The sequence below is a fragment of the Cebus imitator genome, unplaced genomic scaffold (genome assembly GCF_001604975.1).
Source record: "Cebus imitator isolate Cc_AM_T3 unplaced genomic scaffold, Cebus_imitator-1.0 Scaffold524, whole genome shotgun sequence".
NCBI lineage: Eukaryota > Metazoa > Chordata > Mammalia > Primates > Cebidae > Cebus > Cebus imitator.
In genome coordinates this window covers 696295-711093 of record NW_016107839.1, presented here as the reverse complement: position 1 = coordinate 711093, position 14799 = coordinate 696295, and the positions used below count along the sequence as shown (strand labels likewise).

The window sequence follows — 14799 nt, the reverse complement described above, 5'->3', positions numbered from 1 at the left end:
GTTCAAGCGATTCTTCTGCCTCAGCCTCCTGAGTAGCTGGGACTACAGGCAGGCACCACCGCGCCCGGCTAACTTTTGTTATTTTCAGTAGAGGCGGAGTTTCACCACATTGGTCAGGCTGGTCTTGAACTCCTGGTCTCAAGTGATCCGCCCACCTCGGCCTCCCAAACTGGGATCACAGGTGTGAGCCACCGTGCCCAGACGGAACTTTTTTTTCTTTTTCTTTTTTTTGAGATGGAGCCTCTCTCTGCCGCAAGGCTGGGGTGCAATGGCACAATCTCGGCTCACTGCAACCTCCAGCCCCTGGGTTCAAGCAATAGTCATGCGTCAGCCTCCCGAGTAGCCGAGATTACAGACGCGCGCCACCGTACCCAGCTAATTTATTTTTAGTACAGACGGGGTTTCACCATGTTGGCCAGGATGGTCTCTATCTGACCTCCTGATCTGCCTACCTCGGCCTCCCAAAGTACTGAAATTACAGGTGCAAGCCAGTGCGTCTGGACTTTTTTTAATGCCGTCTCAAAAAATAAAAATAAATACAATTTATTTTTAGTCTCTCTCATGCAAATCGTTAGGATACACTCATACCAAAAATCAGTCTTTCCGAAATCCAAACCTAACAAGTCATGTTCACTTTTACCTGGCACATCCGGCCTCCCCACCCCCGGGTGGGCAGGGGGTGGCCCAGACTGACGCGCCCTGTGCCCGCAGGCAGGTGCTCCGGGATCACAACTGTCTACAGACGCTGCTGCAGCACCTGACCTCACACAGCCTGACCATTGTGAGCAATGCGTGCGGCACGCTCTGGAACCTGTCGGCCCGCAGCGCGCGCGACCAGGAGCTGCTGTGGGACCTGGGCGCCGTGGGCATGCTGCGGAACCTGGTGCACTCCAAACACAAGATGATCGCCATGGGCAGCGCCGCCGCCCTACGCAACCTGCTGGCCCACCGGCCCGCCAAGCACCAGGCGGCCGCCACCGCCGTGTCCCCGGGCAGCTGCGTGCCCAGCCTGTACGTGCGCAAGCAGCGGGCGCTGGAGGCCGAGCTGGACGCGCGGCACCTGGCACAGGCGCTGGAGCACCTGGAGAAGCAGGGCCTGCCCGCCGCTGACGCTGCTGCTAAGAAGCCGCTGCCACCCTTGCGGCACCTGGACGGCCTGGCTCAAGACTACGCTTCCGACTCAGGCTGCTTCGATGACGACGATGCACCATCATCCCTAGCTGCGGCTGCGGCCACTGGGGAGCCGGCCAGCCCCGCAGCCCTGTCACTCTTCCTAGGCAGCCCCTTCCTGCAGGGGCAGGCGCTGGCCCGCACCCCGCCCACGCGCCGCGGTGGCATGGAGGCGGAGAAGGAGGCCAGTGGGGAGGCGGCCGTGGCGGCCAAGGCCAAGGCCAAGCTGGCGCTTGCAGTGGCGCGCATCGACCGGCTGGTAGAGGACATCTCCGCCCTGCACACCTCCTCCGACGACAGCTTCAGCCTCAGCTCTGGGGACCCCGGGCAGGAGGCGCCACGGGAGGGCCGTGCCCAGTCCTGCTCGCCATGCCGCGGTCCCGAGGGCGGGCGGCGGGATGCAGGCAACCGGGGACACCCATTGCTACGGCTCAAGGCGGCGCACGCCAGCCTCTCCAACGACAGTCTCAACAGCGGCAGTGCCAGCGACGGGTACTGCCCACGCGAGCACATGCAGCCCTGCCCGCTGGCCGCACTGGCTTTGCGCCGCGAGGACCCCAGGTGTGGGCAGCCTCGGCCTAGCCGTCTTGACCTTGACCTGCCAGGCAGTCAGGCCGAGGCCCCCGCCAGGGAGGCCACATCCGGCGATGCCCGTGTGCGCACCATCAAGCTGTCGCCCACCTACCAGCACGTGCCGCTGCTCGAGGGTGCCACAAGGGCGGGTGCAGAGCCCCTCGCGGGGACTGGGACCCTTCCAGGGGCCCGAAAGCAGGCCTGGCTGCCGGCAGACCCTCTGAGCAAGGTTCCCGAGAAGCTCGCGGCGGCCCCACTGTCCGCTGCCAGTAAGGCACTGCAGAAGCTGGTGGCGCAGGAGGCACCGCTCTCGCTGTCGCGATGCAGCTCCCTCTCCTCGCTGTCCTCGGCAGGCCGCCCAGGCCCCAGTGAGGGCGGTGACCTGGATGACAGTGACTCCTCCCTGGAGGGACTGGAGGAGGCAGGCCCCGGGGAGGCTGAGCTGGACAGCGCGTGGACAGCGCCCGGGGCCGCCTCCCTGCCAGTAGCCATCCCGGCTCCCCGGCGCAACCGAGGCCGGGGCCTGGGGGTGGAGGACGCCACGCCGTCCAGCTCGTCAGAGAACTACGTGCAGGAGACGCCACTGGTGCTGAGCCGCTGCAGCTCTGTGAGCTCGCTGGGCAGCTTCGAGAGCCCGTCCATCGCCAGCTCCATCCCCAGTGATCCCTGCAGCGGGCAGGGCAGCGGCACCATCAGCCCTAGCGAGCTGCCCGACAGCCCTGGGCAGACCATGCCGCCCAGCCGGAGCAAGACGCCGCCGCTGGCGCCCGCGCCAGCAGGTCCTCCCGAGGCCAGCCAGTTCAGCCTGCAGTGGGAGAGCTACGTGAAGCGCTTCCTCGACATCGCGGACTGCCGCGAACGCTGCCGGCTCCCGTCGGAGCTGGACGCGGGCAGCGTGCGCTTCACCGTGGAGAAGCCGGATGAGAACTTCTCATGCGCCTCCAGCCTCAGCGCACTGGCCCTGCACGAGCACTATGTCCAGCAGGACGTGGAGCTGCGGCTGCTGCCCTCGGCCTGCCCAGAACGCGGCGGGGGTGCGGGGGGCGCCGGCCTCCACTTCGCGGGGCACCGCCGGCGAGAGGAGGGGCCGGCGCCCACAGGCTCTCGACCCCGCGGGGCCGCAGACCAGGAGCTGGAACTGCTGCGGGAGTGCCTGGGGGCCGCCGTGCCTGCCCGGCTGCGCAAGGTGGCCTCGGCGCTGGTGCCAGGTCGCCGCGCGCTGCCCGTGCCCGTCTACATGTTGGTGCCCGCTCCGGCCCCGGCCCGGGCCCAGGAGGACGACTCCTGCACTGACTCCGCGGAGGGCACGCCGGTCAACTTCTCCAGCGCCGCCTCCCTCAGCGACGAAACGCTGCAGGGACCCCCCAAAGACCAGCCTGGGGGACCAGCGGGCAAGCAGAGACCCACCGGCCGCCCCACATCGGCCAAGCAGCCTGGGGGGCACCGGCACAAGGCGGGAGGCGCCGGCCGCAGCGCAGAGCAGGCCCACCAGGGTGCGGGCAAGAACCGAGCCGGGCTGGAGCTGCCCCTGGGCCGGCCCCCGAGCTCCCCCGCAGACAAGGACGGCTCGAAGCTGGGCAGGACCCGCGGGGACGCAGCGCTCCAGTCACTGTGCCTCACGACGCCCACTGAGGAGGCCGTGTACTGCTTTTACGGCAATGACTCCGATGAGGAGCCCCCGGCGGCCGCACCAACGCCCACCCACCGGCGCACGTCGGCCATTCCCCGCGCGCTCACGCGGGAGCGCCCTCACGGCCGGAAGGAGGCCCATGCCCCGTCCAAGGCAGCACCGTCCGCCCTGCCGCCCGCCCGGGCCCAGCCCAGCCTCATCGCAGACGAGACCCCGCCCTGCTACTCTCTGAGCTCCTCGGCCAGCTCCCTCAGTGAGCCCGAGCCCCTGGAGACACCGGCACCGCTGGCTGGCCGTCCACGAGCCCGGGAGCCTTCAATCACCAAGGACCCAGGCCCGGGAGGCCGCCTTGACAGCTCGCCCAGCCCTCGGGCCGCGGAGGAGCTGCTGCAGCGCTGCATCAGCTCGGCCCTGCCCAGACGCCGGCCCCCCGTGTCCGGCCTGCGGCGCCGCAAGCCCCGCACCACGCGGCTGGATGAACGGCCCGCAGAGGGATCCCGGGAGCGTGGCGAGGAGGCAGCGGGCTCGGACCGGGCCTCAGACCTGGACAGCGTGGAGTGGCGAGCCATCCAGGAGGGCGCCAACTCCATCGTCACGTGGCTGCACCAGGCGGCGGCTGCCACTCGCGAGGCCTCGTCTGAGTCTGACTCCATCCTGTCCTTCGTATCTGGGCTGTCGGTGGGCTCCACCCTGCAGGCCCCCAAGCACAGGAAGGGACGACAGGCAGGGGGCGAAACCGGCAATACCCGGCGGCCAGAGAAGCGGGGCACAGCCTCAGCGAAGCCCAGCGGAAGCTCCCGTTCCACTGCGGGCCCCGAGAAGCCACGTGGCACACAGAAGACCACGCCCGGGGTGCCCGCTGTGCTCCGGGGACGAACAGTCATCTACGTGCCCAGCCCAGCACCCCGGGCCCAGCACAAAGGGACCCCCGGCCCCCGCACCACACCGCGGAAGGTGGCGCCCCCTTGCCTGCCACAGGCCGCGGCTCCAGGCAAAGTCCCCAGCCCCGGACAGCAGCGGTCAAGGAGCCTACACCGGCCTGGCAAGACCTCGGAGCTGGCGACGCTCAGCCAACCCCCCAGGAGTGCCACACCACCCGCCCGCCTCGCCAAGACCCCCTCCTCCAGCTCTTCTCAGACCTCGCCCGCCTCCCAGCCCCTGCCCAGAAAGCGCCCCCAAGTCACCCAGCCTGCCGGGCCCATGCCCGGCCCCGGGGCCTCCCCGATGCCCAAGACGCCGGCGCGCACCCTCTTGGCGAAGCAGCACAAGACACAGAGGTCGCCTGTGCGGATCCCCTTCATGCAGAGGCCAGCCCGGCGGGGGCCGCCAGCGCTGGCTCGGGCAGTCCCGGAGCCGGGCCCCAGGGGCCGGGCGGGGGCCGAGGCGGGCCCAGGGACGCGCGGGGGCCGCTTAGGCCTCGTGCGCGTGGCCTCGGCCCTCTCCAGCGGCAGCGAGTCCTCCGACCGCTCAGGCTTCCGGCGACAACTCACCTTCATCAAGGAGTCGCCCGGCTTGCGGCGCCGCCGCTCGGAGCTGTCCTCGGCTGAGTCCGCGGCCTCTGCCCCGCAGGGCGCCTCGCCCCGCCGCGGCCGACCCGCGCTGCCCGCCGTCTTCCTCTGCTCCTCACGCTGCGAAGAGCTCCGAACGGCGCCCCGGCAGGCTGCGGCCCCGCAGCGGCCCCCAGCGACCCGATCCGGCCCCGGCGAGCGCCCGGCCCGGCGCACCAGCTCCGAGAGCCCGTCCCGCCTGCCCGTGCGCGCGCCCGCCGCCCGGCCCGAGACGGTCAAGCGCTACGCGTCGCTGCCGCACATCAGCGTGGCCCGCAGGCCCGACAGCGCCGCCCCCGCAGCCCCCGCCGACGCCGACGCGCCGCGCCGCAGCAGCGACGGGGAGCCCCGGCCGCTCCCCAGAGTGGCCGCGCCAGGCACGACGTGGCGGCGCATCCGAGACGAGGACGTGCCCCACATCCTTCGCAGCACGCTGCCGGCCACAGCCCTGCCACTGCGAAGCTCCACGCCCGAGGACGCCCCGGCTGCGCCCCCGCCGCGCAAGACCAGCGACGCCGTCGTCCAGACAGAGGAGGTCACCGCCCCCAAGACCAACTCCAGCACGTCCCCGAGCCTGGAGAGCAGGGAGCCCCCTGGAGTCCCCGCCGGCGCCCCGCTCTCCCTCCTCGGCAGCGACGTGGACGGGCCCGGCGTCACCAAGGCTCCCATCTCTGCACCCTTCGTGCACGAGGGCCTGGGGGTCGCCGTAGGGGGCTTCCCCGCCAGTCGGCACGGCTCCCCCAGCCGCTCGGCCCGAGTACCCCCCTTCAATTATGTGCCCAGCCCCATGGTGGCTACAGCCACCACCGATTCAGCCGCGGAGAAAGCCCCGGCCACCGCCTCGGCCAGCCTCCTGGAATAGAGGCCTAGGCTGGCCTTCTGGAACGTTCTCTCCCGGCCCTGCGGCCGGGTCTGGCTGCCCCACGGGCCTGCGCTGTAGATGCCCCCATAGGTCGCCCCAGGGCCTCTGCCCAGCCGAGCCCCACCACCCACTGAGCCCCCGCCCAGCCCAAGGGGGCTTCGCGCCTCACCGGAAGACCTTGCCTCTGTGCCGTGGGGTCGAAGTCCCGGCCGTGAGGCGCTGGCAAGGGCGCCGTGGCCCACCTTTGAGCGCGCGGCCCTTCCCCTGTCGGGAGCCGTTGCCTGACCCCGGGCGAGGGAGGGGCAGCCTCCGGGTCCGGGTCCGGGTCCGGGTCCGGGTCCGGGTCCGGTCCCGCTCCGCTGCTTCCGAAGGGGCAGCACTGAGGTTGTGCCGGCGCCCGCCGCAGGATGGGGCGAGGCTGGTAGAGGGCGGCGCTATGGCGGGCCTGCCAGCTGGGGGCCTCGGCGGCGCGCAGGGGCAAAGCCTGTAATCACGGCAGCCGCGGCTAATTCGCTAATGAGGGCTTTACAGGGTTTGTTTTCATCTTCAGCCCCAGCTGTCGGAGTGCGGGGTGGGGGTGTGGCCGAGCCCCGGCGGGAAGCCCCGCCCAGACGGTGTTCAGGGAACCCCGAGCCCAAGCTCCCCTGTGGAGCCGAGAGAGTGGGGGTGGGAGGGGCAAGCGCCAACAGATCCCCATGCCTGCTGCACCCCTTGACGGAAGACTGGAAGGCAGGGGGCTGCGCACGATGGGAGAGGACCCTGGTGCAGACGGAGGGACGGCTGACATTTAGACCCCAGAGGAGATGCTGGCTGCCAGCTGGGGCGACCCCAGGGGTCGCTGGGGTCAGATCGTCCCGGCCTAGCCCAGCCGCGGCGGGCGAGACCAATGGGAAGGAGACTGAGGCCCTGGGCCCGGGGCCCGCGCTGGACTCTACCCAGCAGAGACTGCACTTTACGGAGACCACCATATGTGGGCGCGGTCAGTGCCCAGGACTGCGCCGTTGCTGACCTTGTCCGCTTTCTGTTCCCTTGTGGATCATGATGCATAAATCGTACGCCCTAGGACTCGGGACGGCACAGCTGGGGCGGGGGCACCGGGGACACACCCTCGCCCTGCACTCGGGACTCTGGGACGAGACGGGAGGTCCGGGGGCCTCCCCGCAGGCGAACACAGGGCTGGAGAGTATCTGGTGCCAATGAGGCGAAAGCTGGCAGAGGGGCCTGGGGGCTCAGGTGCTTCAGCCCCGGGCTGGGGAGTCGGGAGCTGGGCCTTGTGCATGGGGCGGGACTCGCAAGGGCGGGGCCCTGGGACTGGGGCAACGCCTCGTCCTGCAGAGGGAGCCAACGACCTCTCTTCTGCAGAATCCCAGCTCGGGCAGGCGCTGCCTTCACGCGCGGATCTGCTCGGGCCGAGGGCACACGCTCACTGCCCCACGGGCCTTCTCCGGGAGGAGGGAAGCAGAGTTTGAGGTTTGGGTGGATGGAAACCCCGGCCCGGTCACGGATACCACCATCCCTCCGGACCCGTCCCCAGCATGCACGGGGCCAGCTTTCTGGCGGGAGCTGTCCTCAATTCAGGGCTGCTGAGTGAAGTGGACCCTAGCCTGTACCCCCAGTTAATGCTGCTCCTTCTCTGTCACATCCTGTGCTCTGGGCCCGTGCCCTGCTTAAGTCACCGAGGGGGCACCACCAGGCAGGTGCTAGAGGTGCCAAACTCCCCCTGAAACCCCGCGGCCAGGCGAGGCGGCGCATGTCGGGCTGTTCTCGGCAAAGGGGCCGCAGGTGCCCGAACAGAAAGCGGAGAGAATGCAGGCTGAGTGGGGCACACCCCCCCCCTTCAGGACATGGGAGGTTGGGGGGTCTCAAACTTGCTGTCCCCATCCCTGGCTTGAGGGGGACCCTGGTGGTCTCTTCCGAGCTTTTGGAGTTGGGGATGCCAAACATGTGCTCACCCTCACCCCAGTGAGCCGCGTCCCACGTGGCCACGGGGTGGGGAAACTGCAGACAGCACCAGGTCGCTGGTGGCAGGGCCAGGTTGTGCAGGGACGAGGTGAGGCACGGCCTCCCACGCACTGTGAGACCCTGGGTGGTGCTCTCCCGGCTCCGTGCCTGTTTCCCCACGTGGGCCGTGGGGAACTCCCAGAGCTACCTCTTGGGCAGGCATGGTGGCAGTGATGATGGGGGAGACGCCTGGTGCTCACAGAACTTGAGTCTGGCCAGACCCTGCCCGTGCTGCCTCCCCTCTGACCCGCCCCGGGCACTTACTTCCTCCAAGGCTGAGCCAGAGGACCTGACCCGCCTTGCACGGCAGCAGGGTGCACAGTATGGCTGCTGGCCCTGTCTCCCACCCTCACCCCAAGTCCTGAGCTCACTTCTGCCTTCGGCATCCCCTGCCTCCGGGGCCACAGCCACCTCAAAGCCCGGTCTTGGCTGTCTCCAGGAGGGGACGGGCAGCCAGCGGTCTCCAGACAATCAGGTCCAGGTGGGAGGACTCAAATGACACCCACCTCAAGGCTTCCATTCCACTGCAGCCCCTGCCTGCCACCCGGCTTCCCTGCACCAGGGTGACAAGGGGTCCATTTGCCCCCTGACACTCCGGGGCCAGTCCTAAGAAATGGAGAGTGTCCGGCTGCGGGGCCAGGACGAAGGGAGGGCGGAGACGTCCTGAGGATAACAGTGACCACCACTGGACCCCCAACACCGCCACATGTGGGTGCTGAACTCGGGACACCGTGCCCACCAGCACGGGCCGCCCGAGCTCTGACAGCATTACCTCACCCCGCCCCAGCTGTTGCCCCAGCCCAGCCCCCACGACGCGCCTGGTCTGTCTCAGAGTCCGCTAGCCGCCGCCCCATGTTTCCGTACTGGGTCTCTGCAGTGTTAAACACACGTGTAAATAGTGACAGCCTGTCCTCCCCTAAACGTAAGCCATCTGTTCAGCGTAAGGATGACACCCGTCAGCTGTCTGACTCCCGCACACCTTTAATAAACTGAGCTGTTGAATTGCCCGTCGCCACCACTGCTGCTCCGCAAACGGGCCGCAGGCTGCGGGTGGGGCGGGTTCATCGCTGTCTACGCGCTGCCCAGAATCCCCGAGAAGACCCCGCCCTGGGTCAGGTCCCTGGAAGCAGAGTCAGAAAGCAGAAGCTGCGAGCACAGGGTTTACTTGGGGGCACCCGCAGAGGGGCAGGGGAGGCACTAGGTGAGGCCAGGAGTCTCCCCCGGGTCCCGAGGGAGAGTGGGCTCCGGGGGTGCACACACCCCAGCCAGGTGGTCCCACCTGGGTCCATTACCTGGGCAGTTACTACAGCAGGGCCCAGTGTGAGGCAGCGGGCACCCACGAGTCACCAGGGGCTGCGGCAGCTGCAAGAGCTGGGAGGGAGCCAAGGGTACCTGGGCTGGGGGAGGAGGGACAGCCCCATGTCAAAGCCACTTTCAGGGGGCACAGCCCTGGCCCAGAGGGGACAAGGAAGGCTTTGACTGGGAGCAGCACAGGCTGCAAGGCAGGAAGGGCTGACGGGAGCCACTCCCCTGCCCACCTTCCACCCTGGGTCCCCACTGGGACCTCTCCTGGCCAGGTGAGCGGCTCACAGGAGGGACCAGTGAGAAGCCCCTGGGGGCCCAGGCTGGGTTAGGTGCCTCCCAGGCTGTGTGTGGCAGGCCCCCTTCCTTTAGGGAACAAGAAACATCCTGTATGTTCCAGAAACAAGGCTGGCTGTGGGTCTGGAGAGGCCCAGGCAGCCCCAGGTCTCTGGGTCCGGCAGACGGTCCCTGCACACAGCACCGGGCTGGATGGGGCAGCGTTCCCGGGATCTCCGGCTCGCGTCCCTCCCCAGCTTCCAGGGCCCCAGGATGGAGCCGCTCACAGAGGCACCGTTCAGACAGCCACACACAGGAAGGCGTTTATGTGCAGGGCTGGCCTCGGGGGCACCTGTCCAGGTTTCCACTCCAGCTGACATACAAGATGAAAAGCCCTTGGCAAGACCCTCTGCCACCCTAGCGCCCCTTCCCCTGGGAGGGCCAGAACCCGCAGGGAGCAGGCCCAGGACCTGCTCCAGCCGCCAGGGTGGCTGTGAGGCCCGACTCCCTGGGCTCCTGGCCGGTGACTGAGCTGCCCCAGCAACAGCAGGGCCTGGGGGCCAGCCGGGCCGGGGAGCCGGGGAGCCTGGCCAGGCCTCAGTGCTGCTGCTCTGGGTGACCCCAGCAGCCCAGGGTGGTTGTGAAGACTGACGTGGCACGTGGCTGAGCCCAGAACCGGGAAGTGACGTCGGGCTGGTGCTGGCCCTCAGGCTGCTCTGATGCCGGGTGGGCACCCGCTGGACGGAATCACGGTTAACACCTTGGTCCCTGGGGAGGAAGGAGGAGGGGCCTGCTCCCAGAGGCCCCACCTCAGATCACGGGCACCGCAAGCCGAGGGCAGAACGCCGGCAGGACAGTGATGTCCTCATCCTGTCAGGAATCCCACTGGGCCCTCAGGTCACAGCCAGCTGGGTGGGTCCGACCAACTGGGCACGAATGGGACGACAGATGAACCGCAGCCACAGCGTCAGGAGGGGACCCGTGTCTGCTAACCATGCCAGCTGGGGCCCAGTGAACGCCGGTCTGGGGCTGACAGACCCACAGGGAAAGCCTGGGAGGGGGCCACCTTGTGCACCACCCAGGCCTGCAGGACCCGATACGTCTGCCTCAAAAGGCAGCCTCGGCGCCCAGCACTGCCGCCTGCTTCATCTGGGCGACCTCCCGCTCCAGGTCCTCGCCGGCTCGCCGCAGCTGCTCACACCTCTGCCTCAGTGCGTCGCCCGCCTGCCGGAGCCGCTGGTTGTCAGCCACGTAGGCCCGGCTCTGCCAGTACAGCTGCTCCCCCGGGGCCTCCGTGTCCTCCATCATCCTGAAGGGGACTGCGGGGTCTGGGACAGGACACAGCAGCATCACTACCCGCTGACCAGGGAACCCCGGAGGGCAGCCGCCTGGGTACGCCTCACTGTGGCCCCCAAAGGACACGCGTCCCCACATTCCCAGAGTGAGCTGCTGGCCGGAGTCTTTAAAAAGATGGAAGTGACCAGGTGTGGTGGCTCTCACTTATCATCCCAGCATTTTGGGAGGTGGAGGCTGAAGGATCACTTGAGCCCAGAAGTCAGATACCAGCCTGGGCAACACAGTGAGACCCCATCTCTACCAAAAAACACAAAAATTCACCGGGCATGGTAGCACACACCTATAATCCCAAAATCCCAACTTCTCTGGAGGCACAGAGGCGGGAGGATCACCTGAGCCTGGGAGGTCGAGGCCGCAGTGACCTACGACTGTGGCATGCACCCCAGCCCGGGTGACAACGAGACCTTGTCTCAAAATAAATAAATAAAACCCAAATAACAGCATCTTCCTGGCCCATGAGCGGGGGGGGGGGGGCGCCCAGGCTTCCAGCTCTAGGCCATCTGCCTTAACAAAGCATGTCACCAGGGGATCAGGTCACAGAGCTCACGCCTAGCCAGCGGTGGCCCTCCTGTGGGCGGTGTTCCATTCCGAAAACCTCTCCAGGGCCTGCAGCCTCACGGAACCCACACCTGGGGAGGCTGGCCGGCGAAGGTGAAGGCGGGGCACCCACTCCCTGCTGACTCTTACACATAGGGGAAACCACGTGAGGCGCCCTGCCCCCCAAAGCGTGCAAGCCCCCTGCAGCAGGGCGGAAGCGGCACACACTTCGGGGTCATGCAGAGAGGCGACAGGGTCCGCTCGGCTCTGGCCTGGCCCTTGGCCTCCTACTGACGAAGGCTACATGTGCCACACAGGCCGGGGCGATGGAATCACCTGTCACCTCCTGCTTTAGGAACAGGGTGGGAAAGTCCCCACGGTGCTCACGGATGAAGGCAGGCCAGCCACGAGGCCCCTCTACCTTCTGTGAGCCCCTGCACAGCCATGCCTCAGTTTCTCCACTCAAACGGCCGTGGCCCCGGGCCCATGACGCTGAAACCACGGCTCCAGCACCCTCAGACGACCCAACTGCATGCTGGGAATAAACCCAACTCACGTGCCTTGACCGGTACTGGCCGACAGAACCTTCCAGATGATGCGCACACCTCCCACCTGTGCTGGCCACACAGCGGCCGCCAGCCACAGGCGGCTCCTGGGCATTTAAATATGCCTGAATGGAAAAACCAACTGATATTCTTTCCCTCTTTCTTTTTTAGAGACAGGGTCTCACTCTGTCACTCAGGCCGGAGCCTCCAACTCCTGGGTATAAGCAATCCTCCTGCCTCAGCCTCCTGAGTAGCTAAGACCAGAGTGCATGCCACCCCACCCAGCTAATTTGTATATCTCTGGTAGAGACAGGTTTTGCCATGTTGCCCTGGCTGGTTGTGAACTCCTGGTCTCAAGCAATCCTCCTACCTCGGCGTCCCAAAGTGCTAGGATTACAAGCATGAGCCACTGCACCTGGTCCAGAATTTTCTAGCATTAACTTCTTAAAAGTGTTTCCACAGAAATTCAGTTTCTATCATCCACGACTTTTTTTTTTTTTAAGAGACGGGGTTTCACTATGTTGGTCACACTGATCTTGAACTCCTGACCTTGTGATCCGCACACCTTGACCTCCAAAGTGCTTGGATTACAGGCGTGAGCCGCCGCGCCCGGCTAAGACTTGTTAAATTAACCAATGAGCCTCATCCAGAACACAAAATTCACCCAACCACTGCACTGCCGAACCCTTTGTTCTCTGGTTTGCTTCCACCTCCTGAATCTGGGTGGACAAGCTTTCCTGCCAAAGGCCACTACTGAACTCGGCCCTTCTGGAGTGAGAGCAGCCTCTAACCATATGTGAATGACTTGGTTGTGTGCCGTAAGCCTTTCTTTATCAACAATGAAATCTGAGTTTCTTTTTTTTTTTTAAATACAGACAGGGTTTCACCATGTTGGCCAGGCTGGTCTCGAACTCCTGACCTCAGGTGATCCGCCCGCCTCGGCCTCCCAAAGTGCTGGGATTACAGGCGTGAGCCACCGCACCTGAGTTTCCTACCTCCCTCAGGTGTCAGAAATGTTCTTTTTCACCTGCCCCCGTTTACAAATGAAAAGTCCACTCACAGCTCCCGGGCCTTATGAAAAGGGGCAGTGGCAGGGTTTGTCCAGCCCTACTTCACCACCCCGGTTTACATTCCTTCATTCATTCATTTATTTATTTTGAAACGCAGTCTCACTCTGCTGTCCAGGCTGGCGTGCAGCGGCTCGATCTCGGCTCACTGCAACCTCCCCCACCGGGTTCAAGTGCTTCTCCTGCCTCAGCCCCGAGTGGCTGGGATTACAGGCACCTGCCACCACTCCCGGCTAATTGTATTTTTCTTAGAGACGGTTCCGCCATGTTGGCCAGGCTGATGTCAAACTCCTGACCTCAAGTGATCCACCCTCCTCAGCCTCCCAAAATTCAGGGATTACAGGTGTGAGCCATCACGTCAGGTCTTTTTTTTTTTTTTTTTCTTTTTTTTTAGGAGGGGGTTTTCATTTTGGGAAGGTTTGGAGTGCAGTGGCGCGATCCCGGCTCGCTGCAACCTCTGCCACCTGGGTTCAAGCTATTCTCCTGCCTCGGTCTCCCGAGTATCCGGGATTACAGGCGTCTGCCACCATGCCCAACTAATGTTTCTTTCTTTTTCTTTTTTTTTTTTTGCATTTTTAGTAGAGACGGGGGTTTCACCATGTTGGCCAGGCTGGTCTCGAACTCCCGGGCTCAAGCGATCCTCCCGCCTCATCCTCAGGCCTCAGCCACTGCGCCCGGCCTCCTCCCTCTCTGAAGGACCCTCTGACAATGGGCCCCACTCTAAGAGGACAAGGCCCGTGCCCACGTCACCGGGGTGCCCAGGGCGTGGAGTTAGGGCTTCTGCCCCTTCCCCGTCGCGGCCGGGTCTCAGGTCTGCCTTTCCCCGGGACCGGGCTCCCCTACCTTCCGGGTCCAGGGCGGTGAACACGGGGTCCTCTGCCGGCGCCCCCCGCACGTCCTCCAGGATCTGCTCCACCGTGGGCGGCGCTGGGCGGGTGGGCAGCAGCACGCGCTTCTTGGCCTTGGAGCCCATCTCTGCAGGCGGGGAAGGGAGCGTGACCGGGGCGTCCACCTCTCCGCCTTTGCCCGGACCGCTCCTCCCGCCCAGCGAACTCCTACACACCCGTCGCGGCCCCGCTCCTGGGGAAGCCCGCCCTGTCCCTTCCCTCCGGCCTCGCCCCAGGCCCTGACCCTCCCTCCGCCCAACAATACGGTGGCCAAGGCTTCAGGGTCTGGCTCAACCTCTGACTCAGTTTCCCAGCGGTCAGCACAGCCGCCGGCGCCTCCTCACCTGAGCGCAGCAGCCAGGACTCCAGCGTCGGCGAGGCAGCCACTTCCGCTTCCGGTCGGAGAACCGCCCCGTCCCCGAACGCCAGAGGCGCGCTTCCGGCCTCCTCTAGCACCGCCCCCCCCACCGCCGCTTCTCGCGAGGCCCCGCCCCTTCTTAAAGGGACCGTGCCCTTGAAAATCGAATCCCAGCCTGGACGCGCCAGGGATGAGAGCCGGTTCGAGACCAGGCTCCACTGGCTGAGTTGAAAAGCATCTGAGGCTCGTCTTTCTGAAAAGGCGGACATGCAACCCACGTGCTGTCGGGAGGACAAAGCCACTGTCCACCTAAAGGGGCCTGGTGGTGCAAGACCCCTCGGCGGCGATGGCTGCAGGAATCGTCACCGAGGCCGCCGGGATGCAGGGCTGGCGGCCGCAGCGCCTCCGCCTCGGGTCGAGGAGGGCCCTGTCACCGGGGGGCGGGTGCTGGAGGTCACTCCTCCCCTCCCCTGAAGCCTGGGAAGGCAGAAAGAGCAGAAGGCGCTTGTCCTGTGTTTCAAGAGCTTTATTGAGATGCAATCTATATACCATAAAGTTCGCCTGTTTTGTTTTATTTAGAGACAGAGGCTCGCTCCGTGGCACAGGCCACCAGGAGCCACCATGCCCAGCTAATTTTGTATTTTTTTTTTTTTTTTTGAGACGGAGTTTCACTCTTGTTACCCAGGCT

The 14799-nt window shown here is 65.8% G+C and overlaps 2 protein-coding genes across 3 annotated transcripts in view; one reads left to right on the top strand and one right to left on the bottom strand.

The window, feature by feature from the left end:
- APC2 (APC regulator of WNT signaling pathway 2) overlaps positions 1-6106 on the top strand; it is a 23723-nt gene extending 17617 nt beyond the window's left edge. Inside the window, exon 12 of the mRNA XM_037733444.1 lies at positions 556-6106. Coding sequence (XP_037589372.1) covers positions 556-5782 — 5227 coding nt within the window. The 3' untranslated portion in view covers positions 5783-6106. The remainder of the gene's footprint in view (positions 1-555) is intronic.
- Positions 6107-9668: 3562 nt separating this feature from the next.
- On the bottom strand, positions 9669-14172 carry CUNH19orf25 (chromosome unknown C19orf25 homolog). 2 transcript variants are annotated; one of them, XM_017514444.2, is made up of 3 exons: positions 14098-14172; positions 13710-13841; positions 9669-10689 (listed from the first exon to the last, which is right to left on the bottom strand). In XM_017514444.2, the coding sequence occupies exons 2-3, from the start codon at positions 13837-13839 to the stop codon at positions 10469-10471; spliced, it is 351 nt and encodes a 116-aa protein (XP_017369933.1). In that variant the 5' UTR covers positions 13840-13841; positions 14098-14172; the 3' UTR covers positions 9669-10468. The 2 variants fall into 2 exon arrangements, with proteins under 2 accessions (XP_017369933.1, XP_017369935.1); XM_017514446.2 differs by having other exon boundaries at positions 14049-14098.
- Between the last annotated feature and the right edge of the window lie 627 nt (positions 14173-14799).